General features: G+C 44.3%; 1 protein-coding gene across 1 annotated transcript in view; it reads right to left on the bottom strand.

Moving 5' to 3' along the window:
• Positions 1–23,226, bottom strand: part of LOC102374174 (rho GTPase-activating protein 32-like) — a gene marked incomplete at its 3' end in the record, with an annotated part of 358,420 nt that overhangs the window by 14,904 nt on the left and 320,290 nt on the right. Inside the window, exon 7 of the mRNA XM_025213809.1 lies at positions 22,554–22,640. Within this exon, the coding sequence (XP_025069594.1) occupies positions 22,554–22,640 (87 nt within the window). The remainder of the gene's footprint in view (positions 1–22,553; positions 22,641–23,226) is intronic.

Here is a 23,226-nt window from a genome sequence, read left to right as displayed (position 1 = left end):
CTCTGGACTCTCTCAAGCTTCTCCACATCCTTTTTGAATTGTGGGCCCCAAAACTGGACACAGTACTCCAGCTGCAGCCTCACCTCGGCCGAGTACAACGGGAGAATGACGTCCCAGGATTTGCTTGAGAAGCATCTATGGATGCAAGCCAGCGTTTTGCTCGCTTTACTAGCTGCAGCATCACATTGCAGGCTCATGTTCATCTTGTGGTCAATCATGACCCCCAAGTCCCTTTCATCTGTAGTGCTAACCAGCATAGCTCTGCCGAGCCTATAAGCATGGTTAAGCATGCTGTGGGTTTTTCCTCCCAAGGTGGAAAACCTTGCATTTTTTGGTGTTAAACACCATCAGGTTCTCATCTGCCCATTTCCTGAGCCTGTCAAGGTCAGCCTGGATCGCCCTCCTGTCCTCAGGTGTGGATGCTTTACCCCAAAGTTTGGTATCGTCGGCGAACTTGGCCAGTCTGCTTCTGACTCCAACGCCCACATCATTGATGAAGATGTTGAACAATACAGGTCCAAGGACAGAGCCTTGGGGGACCCCACTGGTCACAGGGCACCATGATGATTGACTTCCACTGACCACCACCCTCTGGGTCTGACCACGGAGCCAATTCCCCAGCCACTGCTGCAAGAGAAAGATCCTGCTTCATCCAGGGAGGCACATGGCTCTCTTCTTCTCTCAATGCACAGCCATATTCACAGAAGCAATGACCAGGCAGCAAAAAAGGAAATGCCAGGCACCATGGTTTGAGGATTCTTGCTTCTCAGGCATTGGACTCAGAACCCTTATGCACCTTCATCATCTCAGGATCCTACGCTACCAGGGAAAAGAAGCACAACAACCCACCAACCTCTTGCTCGGTAATTTCAGGGTTAGAACACTTGCCCAGGCAGTGGGAAACACAGGGAACCGGCTACACTTAATTGAAGGGAGTCTGAACTCACATCTCACACTTCCCAGTGATGTGCCCTAACTATCCAGCCATAGGCTAGATGAGCTGAGGACTTCCTCCAACCTTCTTGCTGAAGCTGGGCCACTGAGCAGCAAAGAATACAAGATCCATGGCGCCAGGAGCCTGATAGAGCATGCAAGATTGAGCCCGATTCTACAGCCCGGTGAGGCGCCCATTGCTGTCTACACATTGTGTAGACAGGACGCTGTCCTGTCCTAAGGACTGAGCATGCTTCCTCTGTAATATGCCCATGATTTATTTTATTTATTTATTTATTTATTTTATACGATGGATGGGATTATTCCTTCCAGGTTCAAATGCTCAGTCATCCTGAATTTTTTACAGAAGTCACTTGGCTGCCCTATGAACCACATACCAATCCATGTGGCGATAGACAGGAAATCAAAGAGAAAGTAAATGGCACAAAAGTCAGATATCATTGATGCCATAGCAAAAACAGTGAGAAAAAACATCACTGGGAAAATGCCAGAATCTAACTGGAGGCTTCAGCTCTGCTGTGGGGGTGACATTTACAGCTGTCTGGGTTTTAGGGTTTGTATGTTATTCCAACATGACCCTTCAGCCCTTTTTTGCAGCAAATCACAGTGGAAAATGGCGTAAAATATAGTCAAAACAGAGAACAAATCAACTACTTCGGGTTTCCCCAGGAAGTATTTTTGTCTGGCATCAGAGGTGGCTTTATATAAAAGTTGAAGTCTACTTATCAAACATTCCTAGATTTCCCACCTCCTAGTATAGTCTAACAACTTCCTTAATATTAAGAAAATATTAAAACCAACATAAAAGTGAAGGGAGTTTGGACTGAAGTCAAGCAAGGCCAATTTACTACTGCATGAGAGCATCTTCACAGGGGTTTAAAGCATTCTGACTTCCACACATTAAATTCACACCTTCAGTTAATATGGCTTAATACAGAGCATTAGCAGGCTCTACAAAATGCCTCATGAATGCAACTGGAATATAACTTTTCAGCAATGGGAAGCTGTGGGCACAAAATACACAGAGGAAAGATTGGTTTTAAACAAGGGAAAAATGACAACAAGCCTCCAATTCAGGGCTTCACTTGGAATTGCTTAAGATGGACATAGGTGAGAAAGACACTGCTGCAAGAGAAAGATAAGAACAGATATAGCTCAGACTATAAGATATGGAAAGCACATAAGAAAGCCCAATGTGACTGCCCAGTGCACACTGAGCAGCCTAATTCCACGGTAGAAACTAATGCTTTTATTAAATTGTTAACACAGATTGACATAGCAATGTTAATTACTTGCAAAAGGCAAAAATATATTTTTTAATAGTAACCACCCTAAGTTCTCATCTCCTCTCTCTTCCACACCTCCTCTTGTCCCTGTCCTACAAACCATTCTTCTGTGCACTTCTTGATTGCGCCTTTTGAACAGGAAAAGAAAGAAGATGTGTTGAAAAGCTGTTTGGGAAAACTGGTCTCCCATAATCCTGACCCAACTGAATGTAACCAAAATCTCTTAAGAAGAGCTGTTCTCCCGTGCGTTCCAGCCTAGTTAGGATAACTAGGATAAATGAGCAGACTTTAGGTTGCTAATCTGAAAAGGGGCATAGAGCCTTTTGGCCAGGGGCCATCACTAAAGCCATAAGAAGTAACCAGCCACCAGGCAATGGTTTTGTCCAGTCTTTGCTGGAAATAATCACCTTTTGGAGCTGCAGTGGAATAAGACATTTTAGAATCATACAAATGGTGCACGGCATCTAAGGATATGATGATCCCCACCCCCACACACACTTTTTTTCCCCTCCTGAGCTAAGTTTGTTTCTGAACCACAGACTGAAAAAAGTGAGACCTTAAAGCTCTTGGAATCTGAAACAAGATTTACATCTTTCAGTGCCTTAATGAAATTCCCTTCCCTCCTGACATCTTGTAATGTAAACACTCTGACATCAATCATCTCCCTAGTAAAATTATATAGCAAGATCAATGGGTCAGAGAGCCACGGAGGAAGGGGGGACAGGATAAGGAAGGGTGAGAGAATGTGGTGCCTAGGGGCCTGCCTTTCTACGTGTCAGAAAATTAAAATCAGATCCCAACTTGAGCAGGCGTCACAGAAGAAATGACTCAAAGCCACCAAAAAACTAATGGCTGAGTACTGGGAACTCAAACTCTACCAGTTTAAAGGCATCATCGCAGCAAATGAATGTATATCTATTTACAGGTGGTTATATACACTCTTTATGTATACTTAAAAGGAGTAAGCCACTGACCCCTGTCTATGCTCCCGGATGTGTCAGACAGCAACAGTAACTCTTTAACACTTTTTTTCCTGACACACTGAAGTGCTTTACAAACGAAAGTAAGGTACCATTATCCCTATTTTCTGAATGGTTAAATTTGAAAGCAACTTGCCAGAGGTCACCAAGACAGGCAGTGGCAGAGTAGCAAATAAACCTCCATTTCTTGATCCTTACTACTGTGTCTCATCTAACAAATTGAATGCATTTTTTTGAAGGCTGATCAAAGCATCAAAGCAGTATTATTCAGTGATCATTCAGTAAAAGTAATCACCAGGGAGCAAATCTATGAAAGAGGTTACAGTTCCCAAGGCAAAAAACTTTGTTTAAAAAAAACCCAGTTAAGGTTGCTAAGCAACAACACTGCACTTACCTATCACATCATTTGCCAAACACATAAATTTAAAGGTGTGAAAATGATTAAAGACGTGATATATTTGACACTGCTTCCATTACAGAAACACAACGTATTCCTGCAGAGTACAGATAAATGCAGGGCTCATCGCAATTATAATACCAGACCTTAAAACATTTTGGCTGGGCATCAGCGTGAATAGTGTAGCAAAGACAAACACTGGTAGTGCTCTAAGGTGCAGCCTCCGTACAAACACCACGGTTCGTCCTCAGACTTGGTTTGAGGATCAATAAAAAATAAATTAGGCTGTAGTGAACACGGTGTGCTAGAACCACACGATGTAGTGGGTGAACATCTGTCTCTACCTGCTTTTAGGATGCGAGAACAATGGCCATCTGTTATTTTCATGCAACAAGTGGTGTCCTCCCTTGCTCTAAGCCTGCTCCTTCTATCTGCCATTATCCTTGTGTTTTGTCTAAGCACAATCCCCAAATTTCTCTGCAATGTGCAGGTCCCTGGGCTACACAAAGCTTTAGCATTTCACTTCTGTGGCACAGTATGGAGGACTGAAGGCCTACATTGCAGGATGCTCGACACTTTAGGGCACAGTCTGTGTCCTCTCCAAGTTTCTTCAAACACACTGTGCATCCTGAGCATACAAGAGAACAAAGCAAATTTGCTGAAGCATCTATACCTATTTCTGAGAAGTGCTGAAGAGAACGGCTTATGGCCCTTTCTGGGCTATTTTAAAGGCCAGAAAGCACCACCAGTGAACAGCTTGCAAAGCTGAATATGACCAAAAGTTAAGGAAAAGACGCAGGAGATTAGAACACTAAATAAAAAGCACACAGCAGAAGAAATCCGGGAGGGCTTGGAGAAGTTTTATAACTGAACCAACACTGTAGCCAAAATGGAAAAATAGCTGCTTTTTTGGCAGTTGCACACACTGATTTTAAGAAAAAACAGATTGAACAGCGGCGCCAAGACCTACAAAATGGAATATTTAAGGTGGGTCATTTTTCTTTAACGTGTGCCATCACCAACAGGGTTCCTTGGAAAGGTAAGCCACAAAAGCCTAAAAACAAACAAAGAAACAAAATGCCTCACAGCCACAAATTAGCAAGAAAATGGATCAATTAAAAAATATACGCAAGGAAATCGCTTCCCTCTTCTCTGACCTATTAATAACTGAGCTCCTACAGCCGTGTTTACTGCAACAGCTGTGCCTTCCCCTTCGCTTAATAGACACACACTACCGCCCAAGCACTGCTCACAGTAGCCAGGAGGGTATCAACACTTGCAGAAAAAAGGGAGAACTCGGAAACACGCAGATACAGGTTGGTTTTGTGTTGTTGTGTGTTCTGAGGGCATATTCTCCCTTTCTGAATGGAAGTCTGCCAAGTCTGTTACTGACTTGTGAGCTCAGTTAGTTACTGAATTTGGACAGTGTGCTAGAAGCTGCACACAAAACACAGGAAGATGCGTTTCCTACCCCACCAAATTATCAGTTGATAGGGGAAGAATTGTGTAAATACAGATGGGCGTGAGGTCAACAAGAGCTTTGCCACTAATTTCAACAGAAGGAACTACCAAGATTTATGCCACTGCACAAACCATTTTTGGGGTGTGCGATTCAATGCATCGTACACAGCATAGCATAATAAAGCATTGCAGTAGGGCACTTTTGTCTAGGACCAGGACCATATGGCAAAGGCTATTTACGTGCACAGAAATTCCCTTTGTAAAATCCTTTCTGAAATTACTGCAGAACTGTGCAGCAAAGGAGGCAAGCTTATAGCCGAGCTATGATAGGTGCCATAACGTGGGCCAGCTGAATTTCTGCCAGTGAAAAGATTTCATAAAAAAAGAAATGTTTCTCCACGCCTACCCCTAAATATTCTCTGTGGAAGGCAGCTTTTTTTAATTGTTCCCTGGTGTTTATTGTACATCACAGCCCCATAATGTCAACAGTTAATAAAGATTCCTCTGGAAGATGCTTGAATTTTTGGGTCAGGACGATGAAAGACCTTTTCACAGCATCAAAGAAGTTCCAAGTGCTTGTGCCACGCGGCGCTGTGAAAATCTAGAGTGTGTGTTGCGTAGGTATGTAGCACGGGAAGAGTTACATATACCATTGATAGTGCATCAGCTATTGTACAGTGATGTCTTGAGCCACTGAAAACCCAGGGTTAATGTTGAACATGTCAAATCAGGCCATGAGCCTGCCCAGCAGCAACCAGAGTTGCCCAGCACTGTATACCAGATACCAACCGCCATGAAATTTGGCATATTTGCTCTGCATATGCTGTACTCCAAAACAGATGTCATATAGCACAGCATGGAGTGGGACCCAAGACGGTAAGCTGCAAGGTAACTGGAAACCTGTTTCCCAAAGTATAAATATTGACATTTCCCTCAGAGAAAACTGGTTACAGCGTTAAGGGTTCTTGCTGACCTGACAGAAAGTGGGATGCGCTGCCAAGATCACCGTGTCCTCTCTGCAAAGCCGAAATGGTCATCTATCAGCACAATCCACAGGGTAGGGAACCCTTCCTGATTTTCATGGCACAGAAGTCATATCTTTGAGGGCACTGACCTCCAAATGAAGCCTAGAAGTGATGGGTCGCCAACCCACTTTGGAGCCAACACATCTTCAAGTCAGCTGCAACTTGCTTCAAATGTCAACAGTTCAAAAGAAATCTCTTGAAAAGCCAGAAGGCAAGCGTTCAGTGACTGTGTTGCAAGCAATCCACTATGATACGTGCTCAGAGTAACGTTTCAGTCTGTGTGGAGGCCCGAATGGGGCCAATAGCTATAGCAGGCAATAAAAATGCAACACCTTTTATTGAAAGTTTCATATTTGGTTCTTTCTCCTTAAAGCCCCGGCTCCTGGGCTAGGGACAGACATTACACATAAACCAGTTTAAACGATCAGAAATTAATTTAAACCTGTAACAGAGCAGATGTTCATTCAGTGCACATAAACCAACTTGAAAATGGCTGAAACTGGTTTGAGATAAACCTAGTTGAATGTGGTATCAAACTTAACTGATTTGGGTCAAATCAGTTTATACAATGTCTGTCCCAGACCTCTTGCTGGTTTAAGTTACACCAGAGTCCCCCAGCATCCCGGCATGCTCTCTGGGCTGGGTGGGGATCTCTGCTCCACAGCAGGGCTGGCCCCTCTGCTCCCTGCCTGGCTTCCCCCTGCTCCCCCCACTTCCCTCCCCATCCTCTCTGCCTTACACAGACACATCTCAGCATCAGCTAACAGACCACATGCTGGCTACAATCCGTTCTGCGGCATACAGGACAAAGGCAGAACCAACAGTTAGCTGGTAATGTTCCTGTGTTGTTTTCTTAATAAAGTGAGATAAAGCATTGAGTTAGGGGTAAGAAACACTGTGTTATTAATTCCCTGCTGGGCTGGTCAGAAGACGGGGGGGAACCTCTCCCTAATCAAAGCGTCTTGCCGGGGCCTGGCCATGCCCCCCCTCAACTCAGCACTGTAGAAGGGAAGGGAGGGCTGCTCTAGCACGCCCCGGCTTCTAGCCTGAGCCACTGTAGGCATGTGCACACGTTTCTGGGATGTCTGTTCAGTTACAAACTGATTCAGCCTAGCCAGGTTAGACTAACCTGCAAAGATTGAATCAATTCAGGCTCAGGCTTTTTGAATGTCTGTCCCTAGCCCAGGAGTCTTGTGATGACATGAAAAAAAACTTGGTTTTCATTTAGAGAAATAAATTTAAGCTCCCACTGGTCCTGATAGAGAAAAGGATGAAAACAGGTACTGTAAGGGGGTGGGGAGGGAAGGGGAGCGTTTTAATTACAGCAACTCCAAGAGCCCCTCTAATTAAAGTGTCCAGAGCACCTCATGTATCAGCATCCCCACACTGCCAAATGGTGGTGGGGCCCTTTATCTAAAACTTGTCTTTATTTAAAGCTCATTTTGAAGTGTGGGGATGCTGATACATGAGACGCTGGAGGTTGCTGGAGCATGGTAATTACCACAGTCCAGCAGATTCAATTAATCAAAACTGCTTGTGTATAGGCATCCATTATTTTTTATGCTCATATTATAATTCCTGGTTACTGAATTTTGAACATTCGTGGTTGGAAATACTGAATACATCTCTCTTTGTCATTCTGTACCCAAGACAGAAACTTGGCCAAAATATGGATCTGTGCATTAGTTAGTATGCTCCCTTGAAATGTGTGTTTTGTTTGCAATTTTATGTGTCCCAAAATTTTACTTACCTAGAGACCACCAAGGCTTTTTAGTACACAAGGAAAACTGATACGCCTACCTATGCTGGAATAACTCTCCTGGGTGGACATACTGTTCTGGAATAAAGGCACTTTGATTCTGAAACAGGGAGTGTTCACATGGGGAACCAATTCCAGAACTGGTGTTACAAAATAAATGCCCTGGAATAACTATGTCCATCAATCTCCCTACATAGACAAGCCCAAACGTCAGTTTTTATACATACAAACATGCCAAAGTTTGCCATAGAAGCTGAACAGCAAGATGGCTAAGAAAAGCAGGAACGCACAGCAGAATCCTTTCTTTTTTGGATTTCCACCAAACCCGGTCTTGGAAAAGTTGTAAAACAAGTAAAATTGTAGAGAAACTGCTGCCCTGAGATGCATTTACACTTGTTTTGTTACGAAACAAAAAACAGTGCTTCTTTAGAACAATTTCAAGCCAACTGTCCTCTTCAATTTGTGGCTGGGCCCAGCCTTGCCCTACAAAGCACCACATGACAATCAGAGGCCCTGCCAAAATGCATCACTCAAAGAGAAACCATAATCACTATTCTGTCCGCTTAAGTTTCAACAGAGACTTTAACTTTTCCTCCAGCACTGAACAGAATACATTTGGATACAAGAAGATTGATCTCTCTAATTCAAAGCTTTCCTGGCAGGCATGATGCCCAAGGGACACAACATTAACAAACTTCATATAATTGTAAAAGCCTTTACAGCTTCAAAAAACGTTCATGGCGGAACAGCCACATGATCTGCGTTTTTGTTTTGAGAAACAGCTTTCACTCTTGCTCATCTTGCCTTCCTGACTGGGAGTGTGCCTGTGCATGCTCTTCAGCCCTTTCAGAATCATAGAAAGTCAGGGCTGGAAGGGACCTCAGACATCCACATCTAGTCCAACCTCCTGCTCAAAGCAGGACCAGTCCCAGCCATCATCACACCAAAGGCTTTGTCTAGCTGGCTCTTAAAAACCTCCAAGGATGGAGAGTCCACAGCCTCTCTGGGTAACCTGATGCAGTGCTTTAATACCCTCCTTGTGAGAAAGTTTTTCCTAATATCAAACCTAAATTTCCCTTGCAGCGACTTAAGCCCATTGCTCATTGCCCAGTAATCTGCCACCCCTGAGACAGTCCAGCTCCATCCTCTTTGGAACCGCCCTTCGGTAGTCCAAGGCTGCTATTAAATCCCCTTTCAGTCTTCTCTTCTCCAGACTACACAGGTGCATGCTAATTAGCACGCTCCAGCAGCTTCCACGTCTCATGCATCAGCGTCCCTGATCTTCAAATTGGTAACAGGGGCGCTTTAACTAAAGCTTGTTTGACGAGCTTTAGCTAAAGTGCTCTGTCATCATTTTGAAGCACAGGGACCCTGATACACGAGATGCTGCAGGCACTTTAATCACAGCGGCTCTTGGAGCCACTCTAATTAAAGTGTCCTCCTTTCTCCCCCACCCCCAGAGTACATGTAAATACTCCCAATAAGTCCAGTTCCCTCAGTCTCTCCTCAGAAGTCATGCATCCCAGCCCCCAAACCATTTTCACTGCCCTCCACTGGACTCTCTCCAACCTGTTCAAATCCTTCTGTACTGGGGGGCCCAAAACTGGGCACAGGACTCCAGATGTGGCCTCACCAGTGCTGAACAGAGGGGAAGAATCACTTCCCTCTATCTGATGGCAATGCAGCCCAGTATGCTGTTAGCTTTCTTGGCAACAAGGGCACACTACTGGCTCACATCCATCTTATTGCCCGCTATAACCCCAAGGTCCTTTTCTGCAGGGCTGCTGCCCAGCCAGTCAGCCCCCAGCCTGTATTGGTGCATGGGATTGTTCCATCCTAAATGCAGGACTTTGCACTTTTCCTTACTGAATCTCATGAAATTTCTTTTAGTCCAATCCTCCAAGTTGTCTAGGTCTCTCTGAATCCTAGCCCAGCCTCCAGTACATCTAATACTCCTCCCAGCTTTATGACATCTGCAGACTTGCTGAGGGTGCAACTCCATCCCATCTTCCAGGTCATTGATCAAGATGTTGAACAAAACCGACCCCAGGACTGATCTCTGGGGCACTCTACTTGATACTATCTGCCAACTAAACATCAAGCCATTGATTACTACCCTCTGAGCTAATTACTACCCCATTGATTACGTTCCCATCCACAGAATGATGTGTACAGTGTATAGGAATAAGAAAGGATTACATACTAATCTTCAAGCTCCATACACCAGCAACTGGGAGCAGTTTAGGTCAAAAGAGACCTGATGAACTAGTCAGCGACCACCCTTAAAGTCATGACCTGCTGATGTACAAATGCTACCATCCTCAAATCAATCCACTGAATAATTTCTGCACTAGGATTTGATGCGGAAATCTTACCTACATAGATCAGAAGCCCCCCGTGACTTTGTTGGATAAGCCAAAATGACAAGTCTAAAAGCACGCCTAATTTTGCATCTGGTAAAAGAATTTGGCTTAGCACAGGCAGCTCCATGACACTGCATTGATCTCGGCAGTTTAATTTAATAAATACTCAACAGCTAAGTTATACACCACTAAAACCCAGACCCATGCATGATGGTGATCCTGTTATTATATCTAAGCTGTGCAGAAGCCAAAAACAGCAGAAGGCAATGCTGTCCCCACTTGCTTTGCCACTGTGTATTTAAATGATGAATGATCAAAGGAAGCCATGAATGGAAAAATTAAATGCAGGACTTTGGGATCCAAAGCATAAGGAAAGGAAAGTTCTGCAAGTGGATAAGTTTACATGCATAAGAGTAATGGTTATGAGCAAAGGTCATCACCAGTTGGGTTATGGGTCATACCACACACAGGCTAAAAACAGACACTGGATTCTCCTAGGACAACATCTTTTAGTCTGGGATCCTGCAGACATACACGTCCATTGTCTCACTTTAAATACCCATATGGAAGTATCTGAATTGATCAGGGACAATCACAGATAATTCAAGTTACTTGCTCTGGACAACCATCCCAAGGATAAACCCACTTGTCTGATTTTAGCTATAGATGCCAGGATGGTGCAAGAGCATATTGTTCTAGCAGCTGTGGTTGGAGGATAGGAAATAATCTGTCAAACTAGCACAGGTCTGTGCAACACTGCCATCAGATTCAATATATCCACTATATCTTCATATGTGATACAAGACAAGCGGTAACTGCAGCATTCCTACTCTATCGGCTGCCCATCTGTTAGCATGCAATTGCACTCTAACTCAAGAGAGCTAGTAGCGTTATTCAAGGGCTTGATACTAGCCAGCCTTCTAATACAGAGGGGAGGCATTATGCAGAATGACCACCTGCATTGTGAGAGCGGACTGCAGATTGATGGTCAGATATCCCTTCTGTCCCTCGGCACTACTCTGCATACCTGGAACAGTGATGAATCACAGATCAAGGACTTATGCCTAAGTCCCATGGTCAAGTGGGAGGGTTAAGAGCAAAGTCTGTGCTTCACAAGAAAAGGGCCCAATACATCATGATATGAATCTTGTTTAATATGGGTATAATACCATTCAACCCTATGAAGTTACATCAAAATACAGCTGATAGAAAGAGACTGGTGAAACAAGCCTACTGTCTCTATTGACCACTATCTTAATTGATGAACTTACTCTGTCCTAACCAACAGTATCACAGGTACAGAACAAGGAACATTAACTGATAATTAGACATGCCATTTGCTTTCCCTCTGGGCAAAAACCTACAGTTCTTGGCTGTTCCTTAGCAAGCGTCTTGTATATGCTAATATCTCATCTTCCACATTTGCAGGTGACATTTTGTTTTTTAAACACCTGGAATAAGCAAAGCTTTAGCAAAAACATTAACTCACAATGTTTTGGCATCATCTTAACTTACAGCATCAGCACAAGGTTTTTCTTAATACACTTGCCAGCTTTGAAAATTCTACATTAATCTTTTTTTTATTATTATTATTTTTATTCCCTGCTTGCCAGAAGTGGAAAGCATACAGAATCTGGCCTGACATCAACCTTTCAGACAGAACACTGGATGACAAATTAGGGAGTGAGGGCAGATTTTATTAGCTTTGATTTCCATTCATATGAAACACAGCACTTCTCTGAGAGATTATTAGAATTAAGAGGTTTCAGTGGCAATAAGCAGATATGAACAGAGGTAAGGGCAGGGGTGAAGAATTATTTGGGCTGGAGGGCCACTTACAAAGTTTGGGTGAGCTGTTGGGAGGGTGGGGGGAATGGAGAGGGGGTGCTGACCCATAGTTTTGGTGAGCTGTTGATGGCCGGGGTGGGGAGGGAAGTGCTGACCTGTCCTCAGCCCCCTGTCACAGCTGTTTACACTGTCTAGTGTGGTGGGCAAGGGGAAGCAGGATGGGGAGATGCTAGTTGATCCTATCTGGCTCTGGACCCATCTGTCTCGCGCTCGCCACTGGGGGCACAGGATGGAGTGGGTGGGTAGGTGGGCAGGCAGGGTTTCCATTGAGACCAGGCCAGGACCCCCATGGGTAGGACGTGCTCAGCCAGGCAGATGGGATGCGGCCACAGGCGGATGGGGAGCAGAGCTCAGGAGCAGGACAGGTGGATGGGGCAGGGCCTGGCATCTGTTGCAGGGACCTGTGTGGAGTAGATTGGAGCTCTGCCCTCGGTCCTAGCCCTGTGCTGTCACCTGGGCCCTAGCCTCGTGCTGTCCTGGCCCCAACTCTGACCTCAGCCCCATCTGCCCATCCCACTCCTGGATGCTGCTCCCCACCTGCCCATCGCCCCATCCCATCTGCCCAGCTGAGCACACGCTGCCCGTGGGGGTCCTGGCCCATTCTTCATGGAGACTCCACCTGCCTGCTCCATCTGGTGCCCCCAGCAGCAGGCACAGGGCAGACAGACACCTGGGCAGTGGGGAGCATCCCTTCCTCCACACCACATGCCCTCTTCCTTCTGTTTTCTTCCTGTTTCTCTCCCCTGACTAACCCACACCCTCCAAAAAACCCACCTGTGATACTACTAAACTATTCGATGTTCTTTCTGCCTGGTGCACTTCTTTCCTTCATCCTGCATCTTCTCTATTTATAGTATTACTCCTACAGGGCAGGAATTGTCCTCTACTCTTGTGTCTGTACAGGGCCTAGCACACCTGGACATCCCTCTTTGGCTGGTTTTTGTACACTAGCATTATCCACATGAATAAAAACAACAATAGCAAACGGAGAGTGGAAGGCACCCCTGCCAAAGCACCAAACCCCTCATTATGACAATGGAGAATTCACTTCCGAATGATCGACTGCTCCTCCATCTTCTCCAGCAGCAGCAGACATGTTTCCACAACCACCTTGATCTCAGCTCACCCACTGCATTCAGATGCCTCCAAAATCTCTTCTGCTTTGCACAGTTCCAGTCGAGCTTCTCTTGCCACCATCCACACACCTGCATAAGACTCCACGCCTTCGCTGCAGCACCTGCACTGCTTACTAGTTGACCTACAGATAGACCTAACAAGTATATCCATACCAAAGGATACTGATACAATCTGTTAAGATGCAACCCTTATATCTATGCAATTCTGTAGTGATACAAGTGCAGTCAAAACACTGTTATTTTAATCTTCCTTCATTCAGGGTCAGAGTTAGTGGGATTTAACTACCCTGTATCACTACTGGATCACACAGATGGAGCAGTTAAGACTGAAACAGCTGTTGCATGCTCTCCAGCCCACCCTTCCCTTACACCAATACAGGAATAATGTGTCACTGGAACAGATCTTTGCAATTGAAATAAAGTAGTGTTTTCCTTTAAGATGACTGTTTTGGGATATAAGTCCAAGAATTGTTACTAGTTAGGTATTTTGCTCAGACCCTGTCTATAGGGGGAAGTCAGTAAGCTAGGGTGTGAATTTTCAGTGCTCTGCTTCAAGCCTCACATTGACACACAACAGCATCTGCAAACAAATCCTCTGTACAAGATAGCTTACTCCATCTTGAAAGTGAAGTAAGCTACCCCCCGCCTAAGGAGTGTCCACACAGAACCAGTCGGAAAGTTAAACTGAGTAATTTTTAAAACAATTAAGTTAAACAGCATTAAATCCCTGCATGGGCACTTTTATCCAGAATTAAAGTGTCTTTAATTCAATTGAGTTTATCTGGCTTCCAAAGAGAATTTAGGTGAATAAATTTAAGGTTACTTTAATTCTGAAATGGAATATCTACACAAGATCTTAATGCAGTTCAACTGCTCTACCTTAAAGTCCATTCCTACTGCTTTTCTGAGTCTCCCCTGTACATAAGCCTGTCAAGAGCACTAAGAGCAATCATACAGGGAGTCAGTGCACTGTAAATTGCCTGATGAACACTAATTTCCCTCTGTAGAAAAACCCTTGCATGACAGCAATAGTGGAAAACCAGGCAAGGTTCATTTTTGTCTGCCAGTGTGTCCTTCTGCATTTACACAAAGCCACTCATTTCAGCTGACAGACTCAGCTTGCATGGGACACAATGGCTCACGTGACAAACCCCCTTGCCCACTGTTTTTCCCTAGTTAGGACACTAATACAAAAGCCTCAGCCTCTTAGAAGCAATTGGAAAATATAATGCATGCAGTCTCTCTGTTCTCCTGCATTAGCTGAATTCACATGAAGTAACTCAATGCATTTTCAAGTTGTATGATGTAAGGATCCTGCATTACCATTCTGCACTGTAAAATATCTTCCTTATACAATAGGAATCAACAGAACAGAGGACATATTTTAGAGCTTATAACAATGGTGGATTCTTATCATCAGTTCTATAGGGGAAGTTTATACCACCCAATTACTGCACCAGGCAGAGACATGCTGAGATGTGCCATGCTTCTCCATGTGTGCAACCTCCCATACCAGCAGCAGTGTAGCCTAGGAGGACAAAGCAGGGTTCATTTGAGTGCAACTTTAATAGTCATTAAAGCTGAAAGTATCTGGCAGCCTAGGCCCCAAATTTTTTCCCTCTAACTTGCTATTGTTTAACACAGCTATCCTCCAGATTCCTAAAACACACAAACCAACTATTCCAAAAGAATTCCCTGCAAATGCTGACAACAGCTGATTTTATAGGTCTGGTCTAAAAACAATGTACGGTTATATCAAATGCACTCTTTTTTTGGAACGGGCTTGCCCTCAAACTATGGATGATGCCAGGTCACCAAGCAGTGTACAAAAATCAGAGCAATGAGATGCTTCTCCATGTGAAGCAGAGTGATGTGGGGGGAGGAAAAGGAGAGTTACAAAGAGCTGTAACAACAAAGGTAACGGCATGCTTTGGGAACACTAAATAACGCCAGATTAGCAATGTGAAATACATACGCTGGTCGGGAGAAAAAATTATGAGTCTTCTTTTTTCATATGCTATGAATATAACCTAGATCACAATTTTGAATCTTCTAGTGGGATTTCACTCCCCTGTTTGTTATTTTTAAATAAACTCTCTTTTAGATAAAAACAACCTCATATTAAAAAAAATACTGGCACTTCTATGAATAACAGTTGCGCTGGGAACTGGCACCACAACTAGGGTGATCTGATCTTTTTGTTTAGTAAATTTATCCTCAGTTGTAGCAGCAGAAAATTCCATGTAAAGGATAAGAGAATTAGGTGCCAAATACTCCCAGGCATAGATTTTGGGGTTGGTTGGTTTGTGTTTAAAAGCAGAGCCAAACTTCGAACCACCACGTGCAGATCCTGTTACAATGATGGGACATGCCTGGTAGGGCTGTGCGAAGCTTTGGGTGCTGATTCGATTCGGAGGAGATTCGGCCTGATTCGGTGGCTGAATCTCTGAAACTGAATCGAATCAGGGGACCAATTTAAAGGTCCGAATCGATTCAAAGCTCTCTGAATCTTCAGAAAAGACTTGGAGAGCTTTGATGATATGGGCAGTCCCCGGTGGCTGCAGCAGGGAGCTGGACCCAGACTCAGGGCTAGTAAATAGAGGGCGGGGGAGGGGAGGGAGGGGACCATAGGGGGACCCCTGCCAGGCCTCAACCCCTGCCCACTCCCCCAGCGCCCCCATGGCTGCCCTGCCCAGTGTTTTAAAAAAAAAAGCCCCAGTGCTAACCAACTGTTGCCGGGCAGGGTGGGGGGGCGAGCTCTGGCCCTTTAAGATAATAAAAACCGAGAAAACCCCCTGGACTCACCACTCCTGCAGCGGCCTTGGGGCTGGGCTCATGGAAGAGCCCTCCGTGTGGCGTGGGGCAGCAGGGATTGCCCCTCGCCTGGCAGGAAAAGTGAGTGCAAGTCTTTTCTCGTTTGTTTTTTTTCTTAAAGGGCTGGAGCTGCAGCAGGTGAGACAGCCATGGGGGGGGGGGTCTGAGGCAGTTGGGGGGGCTCATGCAGAGCCCCCCCACGCAGCGTGGGGCAGCGGGGATCGCCTCCCACCTGGCAGCATCTGCTGAGTTGGGGCTTTTTTCCTCCCAAAGAGCTGGGAACTGGGGCAGGCAGGGAGAGTGGGTGGGGGATGAGCCTGGCCTGGCAGATTCGGCAGTAGCTGAATCTCTGAATCAATTTGGGACAGCGATTCAAATCACCGAATCAAATAACTGTCCCCCGAATCGGCCGAATCCGAAGTGAATACTAGCCGCTTCGCACAGGTCTAACGCCTGGGTGTGTTTGATAGTATCTGGCCCCATGAGTCCACCTCTAAGAAATCTCAGCCTGGCAAGAGACACCTCCGTGGCATGTATTTCATAACTGCATTCTTGGTGCTTCGGCTTCATTCCCACAAGATAAAATTATTAATACGCTAAAAAGAAGACCCTGAAGACTGAATGCAATTGCACAAATAGCTATCAAATGGTTAGGCCAGAAATTTGACTACAATTTGTGGTTTTTAGCATGCACTAGCACAGGGAAATAGAAGCAGTAACCATGGTTCAAGACATTTCTAGGGTGAGTAAGATGTTCCTCTCTGCAGAAACCTATTCCAATTCTCCTCTCCTCACAAACCGCCTAGGATGGGCAGTCCTGTTTGCTCTTCATACCAGGATCCCAATTTTCCTGGCTTCATCTCCACTGCCCTGGAAATGCATGCTATTGCAACCACTCCTCCAGCTGTGGGACTCTGGATGGCATTTGCTTTGGAGCCATGTCAATGCTGCTCTTTGAAAAGGAGATACTGAATCTCCATTTCCAGCAAGGCATAAATGTATGCAATTGCCTTGACCCAATATATCGAGATCCTCACGCACTTAAACAAAATTCATATGGGCTAGAAAGGGATAGCCACGTTGTACAGTTCACAGGAAACGAAATGAATTAATATCATGCATCTAGGCCCTGGAGTTGGCAGTTTGAAAATTGTTCTAATTCAGGGGTTGGCAACATTTTGCCACCCCCGGGCCAGAGTCTGTGACCCAGTGCCCTGCCACAGGCTACAAATATCCACCCTGTGGACAGCTCATGCTGCCTGTGCTTCCCTTCCTGCAGAAACCTGGCCACCCTGCAGTGCTGGTAAATGCAGGTAGGAGAGCAGCAGGGAGGGCTCCCGAGGAGGGTGCTGCAGATGGGATGGGTGGCTCAGCACAATCACGATCCTCCAAGCTGCCAGAGCCAGGTCAGACTGCCAGATCCGGCACGTGGGCTGTGGGTTGCCGACCCCTGCTCTAATTCATTATTCAAACAAATCCACAGATGTGCTGAAAACTGCAACATTTAAACCTGCTTGATACCCAACAAAAAACAATGTTTAGCTCAATTCCATCTTTTCAGAGTCCTGAATTCTGTTTCTTTTATTTCCCAGCATGCATTGTAGCCCTCATTAAATGCATTGCAGACCTTTTGTAAATTCTTTGCTTATCCCTCTAAAATTGAAAAGGTTTGTGAACACCATCCATGGACTTTCAAAGTACTCAGGTACAGCATGATCCCTACAAAGGCCTCTGACGTCTCCTGTGGTCTTTTTAAGATCTGTGATTACGTCTTGCTGCTATCATCTATAGAGCTTATAAAGTCCACAGGTACAGTCTCAACATCCTTCCCAGGAAGATTTGGTGTTTCTCTGTTTCCTGTAAAGAAAATGACCACTGCTTTGCAACCTTTGGAAGGACTTTTCTTCTCCAGTAAAATGCATCTTAAATATTGTCTGCATTTGAAGAAGGTGGAAAACTAAAATAGTTTTGATGGCAAGAAAGCCAGACATTACTGCTTTTAATGAAGAATCTGCTCTTTCCAAAAAACATTTCCTCAGATTTAAAGCATTCATGGTTTTCTTACAGGACTTCTATCCATCCTTTCTTTTCCCATGGAAGAAAGTTTCATTATTTTTAACAATACCAATCTTAGTACTATGGTAACTGTTTGGATGCCCGATACATACCAAGCTTTGCCCAGGAGTGTATGAAGCTTATTTTTTTTTTACTCTAAAATGACCTCACTTAGACTAAAAAACAAGCCAAAAACTATACAGACCATTAGCTATAGTTTACTATCCTAAACCTGATTCAAGAAGCCGAAAGATGAACTGTAGCATTGTTTTTTAAATAAATGAGTTATAGCTCTTTATCCATCTTTTTGCTTCAAAGTTATTAACTTGGATTAGTTTATATAACCCCTAAAACAGAGGCAAATGTGTTCAAAATTAGATCATCACAGAAAACCAGTATTTTGTACACTGGCATAAAACACAGTAGTCACCAAAGGCATCTTTTAATTTTTTTTTTATTAAGAAAAGATTTTGAAACTTATCTGGAAGAGTTTTCCAAAATATTCACTGAACAATAATTCTCTTTATGCTAATAAAATTATTTTTATAGATGGGAAAGCATCAAACAGATTTTCCTAGGTGCAAATGCTAGATGGGAGTTAGCCAAGTACAGCTAAGTTTGAGCTAGGCTCTTTAAAGGTCTGCTGTTTGAAAGCTTTTGTTTGGTTATTGGTTGCAAAGTGAGATGATAAAAGTAAATGTCTTTTCAATAGGCCACACACAAAATGCAGACTGCTATAAGCACAGTGCCCATCTTGGATAGCACAGTGGTACAATGCAACCAGTCCTGGAGCATGGGGTTTTCTGCCCATTTCTATGAGAGCTTTAATCTGAAGTTGCCAGGATAGCTGACTTGCATCTTATATTTTACCATGCTATTTACATTTGCAGCAAAACACACATGAACTTCTCAAAGCTTTTGTGTGTGTGTGGATCTGGATCAAATGAACAAGTTTCCAGACCTGACCTTTAAATGTTTTTTACTTTGGCGACCACTTGGACATGTTAAAGGATTTCTGTAAATTGGCTCAAGTAGTCAAATACCAGCACTGGTAGCAAATGCAAACTAAGGTTGAGCAACGTTTGGTTTATAATTTTTTCCTCTTTCAGTTTTTTGGCTTCGTGTAGACAAGTTGTGCCAGAACCTCTCCCTACAGCGCTATCATCTTGTGTAAACTATTCCCACCTCCCATTTAATATTAATGTAAGGCTAAGTCCATTCTGACACCCTTCTGTATGCAGTGTGTGATGGACTGGAATATTTCCCTGGACATTAGGGGGGCCTGTGAGATGTCTGAGGTTACAGTATCTCCACTGTAACAACTGCAGCTAAGTATTGTTCCTTCCATGCTTTTCATTGAATCCAGATGCTGTAAGTCAGATGTTCCCAACCACCAGGCCACGGCCCAGTACTGGGCCACAGCGGGTTGGCTGCCGAGTCGTAGCACGAGCCCCCCACTCAGCCCCTGACCTGTCCGCCCGGGCAAGCGGCTTCAGTGCCAGCAGTGACATGCAGGGTGAAAATTGGGGGCAGGCCAGCCCTGAGAGGTAGGCAGCCGGCTCCACCACTCCTGTGCCAGTCCATGGCACAAAAAAGGTTGGGAACCACTGCTGTAAGTTAAGTGTCTCTAATTTCTTAGTGTTGGCAAGATACGATATGCACTAAAGCAAGAGAACTGAAACTTAGTCTAGATAACAAAGAACGCTAGTTGATTAGGAGGGAGAACTACCAGGAGGGACAAGCGAGTGCTTATATGCTCGCCCTTTAAGGCTGTGCAATCCTGAGTAGTGTGAATACTCACAGCTCCCAATGACTTTGGTTTAGTTCGGTGAGGCACTTCAATGGGAGAACAATTTCATCGCTCACATTCTTGTGGCTGTGGCTCGCATTCTTGAGGATCGTTGAAGCTCCTAGATCCTTCTAACGGCTGGAAAAGCAGTGTCTTGCCCCCATCTGCTGAAGACTTCTCTATGATGGTCCACTTACATGCGTCTTCCTGAAATGCTGGCACCACTTTCTGAAATGCTGTCTCTTTGGGTGCCTATACACGAGCAGCGAGGCTGCTCTACTGCATGGTAATTACAGTGCGTCGGAGCAGACTCGATTCACTGAGTCTGCTGGAGCATGGTAATTACTGTGCTCCAGCAGACTCTCTTCTAACTAAAGCACCTCCCCCCAATGCTCCTGAAGCATGTGTATAAATACCCTTTATACCTTGGAAAAAACACCCAGGAGCAAACATAAGTATAAACCAGCAAACATCAGTATAAACCAGCACAAACATCAGTATAAATCCTGTTTGCACTGGGTTGTTACAGGCAAGCAGTATAGACTGCACTGGCTATACACACACTTCTTGGCATGGTTCAAGTGCTGGCTAACATCTTGAAAAACCTGAATGTTCAGACACCTAGTTACACTGGAGGAGACCCAATTAACCCTGAGAGAGCTAAGCAGGGCTGCTCTGGCCGGCAGAGTTAAAACTCTACACTGCAGAAGCAGAGGTAGGGTGTTCAGACTTGAGACGCTTAAAACAAGTGGCAGGTTCTGAGCATCTACCCCAGCATCATCTATTGGCATCCACCTCCTGGTCACAGCACTTGGCACAATGTGATATAAACAGGGCATAAATAAAATCACCCCTCCAAAACCTAGAGAAATCCAAACTTCCTTGAAAAATTGCAGCCTCGATCCTTTCATTGTTAAAAACAATCCAATTGGCACAGATGTAGGCACATGCCCTCCATTCGTTTTTCGGCGCTGCCTTCTTAGAAGTTGCGTTGATTTTTGTTAAATTACCATCTGGTCTACAAGCACAGCAGGGGCAAACGGTATCTGTGAGATGCTCACAAATCGCAGGCAATATTAAACTTCATTCACCTGTGAAATTTTGGCCCCTTCTCCCACTCCCATGGGCCCTGGTCTTCTCTAATGCAAAGATACTTTTTAAAAAACGTGCTTATCAAGCCAGGGAAGTTAGCTTGTAGAAAGCTAAGGAGTTAGTTTATAGCACCCTGGGTACTCTGCACTAGCTCCCTCCTGTGTGGAAACATTTAATTTGCACTAATTACGAGGTAACTTATTCCAGTTTCAAAGTTAAACAAGTTGCCTCCCAGCAAGGCCTTCCAATTGGGTGCTAAAGTCATATCTGTACTTCTTCCATGCTGAACCTGGGATCACTGCCAAGAGGCATGCCCTGTCCACTCGACGCCACCTAGCAGGTGCTACATTTCAGGAATGAGGCGATGTTGCTGCCTTTGAGATGACTTGAGGAGACATCCAATATACAGTATGTGGTCAGGGCCGAAAGCCTAAGAGTAGCCTCTGGGCGTGTGGTTGGGGCTGCCTCTTTCCTGGGCTTGGGTGTACGGCAAGTGGAATGAGCCATCAAGGTGTTCGTGTATGGCAGAGTTGGCACAGACAAACCCCGAAAGTAAGCACGCAAGGAGTCAGAGAGGAATCGCTCGTGTGCTGTAAATTCACAGCCTGGCTTATACAACTTGCTATAACTTCCCCATCTAAATGAGACCATGGTGGGAAAATAACCAACTCTTCCTCACACGGGCAATTCAGACATGCTGTGATCTACTATCAATATGCCCATAATATTCCCTTAGCTATAATTCTTTGGACTTTCACAACAGAACCAAATAAAGAGAGTGCAAATAATACAACAGCATTAATGTACTGTAAGTTAACAATTACTTTGCTTACAACATGCCAAGACAGGTAATATTAGGGAGAAGTGCTATAGCCTAGGGTGGAAAAATGACTAGGCATCACATCCTATTTTAATTTACTTCTACCTGGGTCTACTAAGTCTTCCCACACTCAATGAACGTATATAGTTTACCCTATCATCTGAGGATATGAAAGTAGTTTACAAAATGACCACTCATTCTGGGGTTTCTATACCCATTTTAAAGAAGGGAGAGAAGCAAAGTTATTTGCATATTTGCGTAACTTGAATGCACCAGTGCACCAGTAATAAAAGTGATTAAAGAAAACAAAACAGTAAGTCAAGATGCCAAGTTAACCTCATGATCCCTACCTCCATCCTTTAATCAGTGGGAGATACTGGCCTCTGTTCTTACTCAAGCACTCAATTTTTTTTTATATACATTTTGTATGCAAGTCATAATGTATGCACATATCCCCATTTACACTCCCCCCCCCCCCTTCCCCCCGTAAGCACCCACGCCTGTGTCTTTTGGCTAAATATTTTACAGCTCCCCATGTACTGCAGTAAGGATTGTTTGCTGAACAAGCTGGTTTTTCGCTCTTTAAAGCTCAGTATTTCTTTCCTTAAAAATTAGCCAACCACAGCAAAACATAAAGAATCCTTCAGAGGACTAAGCCAGCGAAGAGGTGAAAAAATGCACATTAAAATCAAGTGACATCAACGTATTATGAGGCCACATTATTAAACAAAGCAATGCTGTATGCAAGATCAGGGGGAAAAACATGACATTTACCTGACACGAGATTTGCACAAGGTAGACTAGTTCCTTGGATTCGCAGCCGTTTCTTGTTACTTCATTCTGTTCCTCTGGGAGTGAGAGCTACATCAAAGGAGCAAGGAGGGGGAAGGGAGGGAAGAGAGAGAGAGAGACCAGGTCAGTGAGCAGGGATAAGCCAGGCATGTAATAATGCATGAAGCACCACATTCATATTAACTTGCTCTGAGAGATGCTGGGGATCAGGAACCAGGACTGTGCTCGTCTGAAGTTGCCAGATTGAAAATACTCAACATTTGCGACTTACACAGACCTTCCAAAAAAGCATTTGATTCTGCATCTTATCTGATCTTTTTTTTTTAAATTGGTGCTACAATAAAACAAATCACAGGAAGGCAAACTGTTCAAGCCAAGGATTAAATCTTCAGCTATAGAGGTTTGTAAAATGAAATGCTCCCTGGAAACATTCACATATCAGAGATCCTTTTATTCTAACTACCCACTTTATTCCATTTTTATTTTATAAGTTTGGGCAGGCACTAGATAATAAAACATGTCTCCAAATTTCAATGTTATCAAGCAATTGGCCACAACAGAAGGCTTTACAATGCCATTCATCAATATGAAGTCATTAAACAATGTTATGATGTGCTTTGTCCAAGCAGCATGCAGAGATTAACCGCGGCATTCC

This window comes from Alligator sinensis, unplaced genomic scaffold (genome assembly GCF_000455745.1).
Source record: "Alligator sinensis unplaced genomic scaffold, ASM45574v1 scaffold1153_1, whole genome shotgun sequence".
Lineage (NCBI taxonomy): Eukaryota > Metazoa > Chordata > Crocodylia > Alligatoridae > Alligator > Alligator sinensis.
This window is presented reverse-complemented; position numbering and strand designations above follow the sequence as displayed.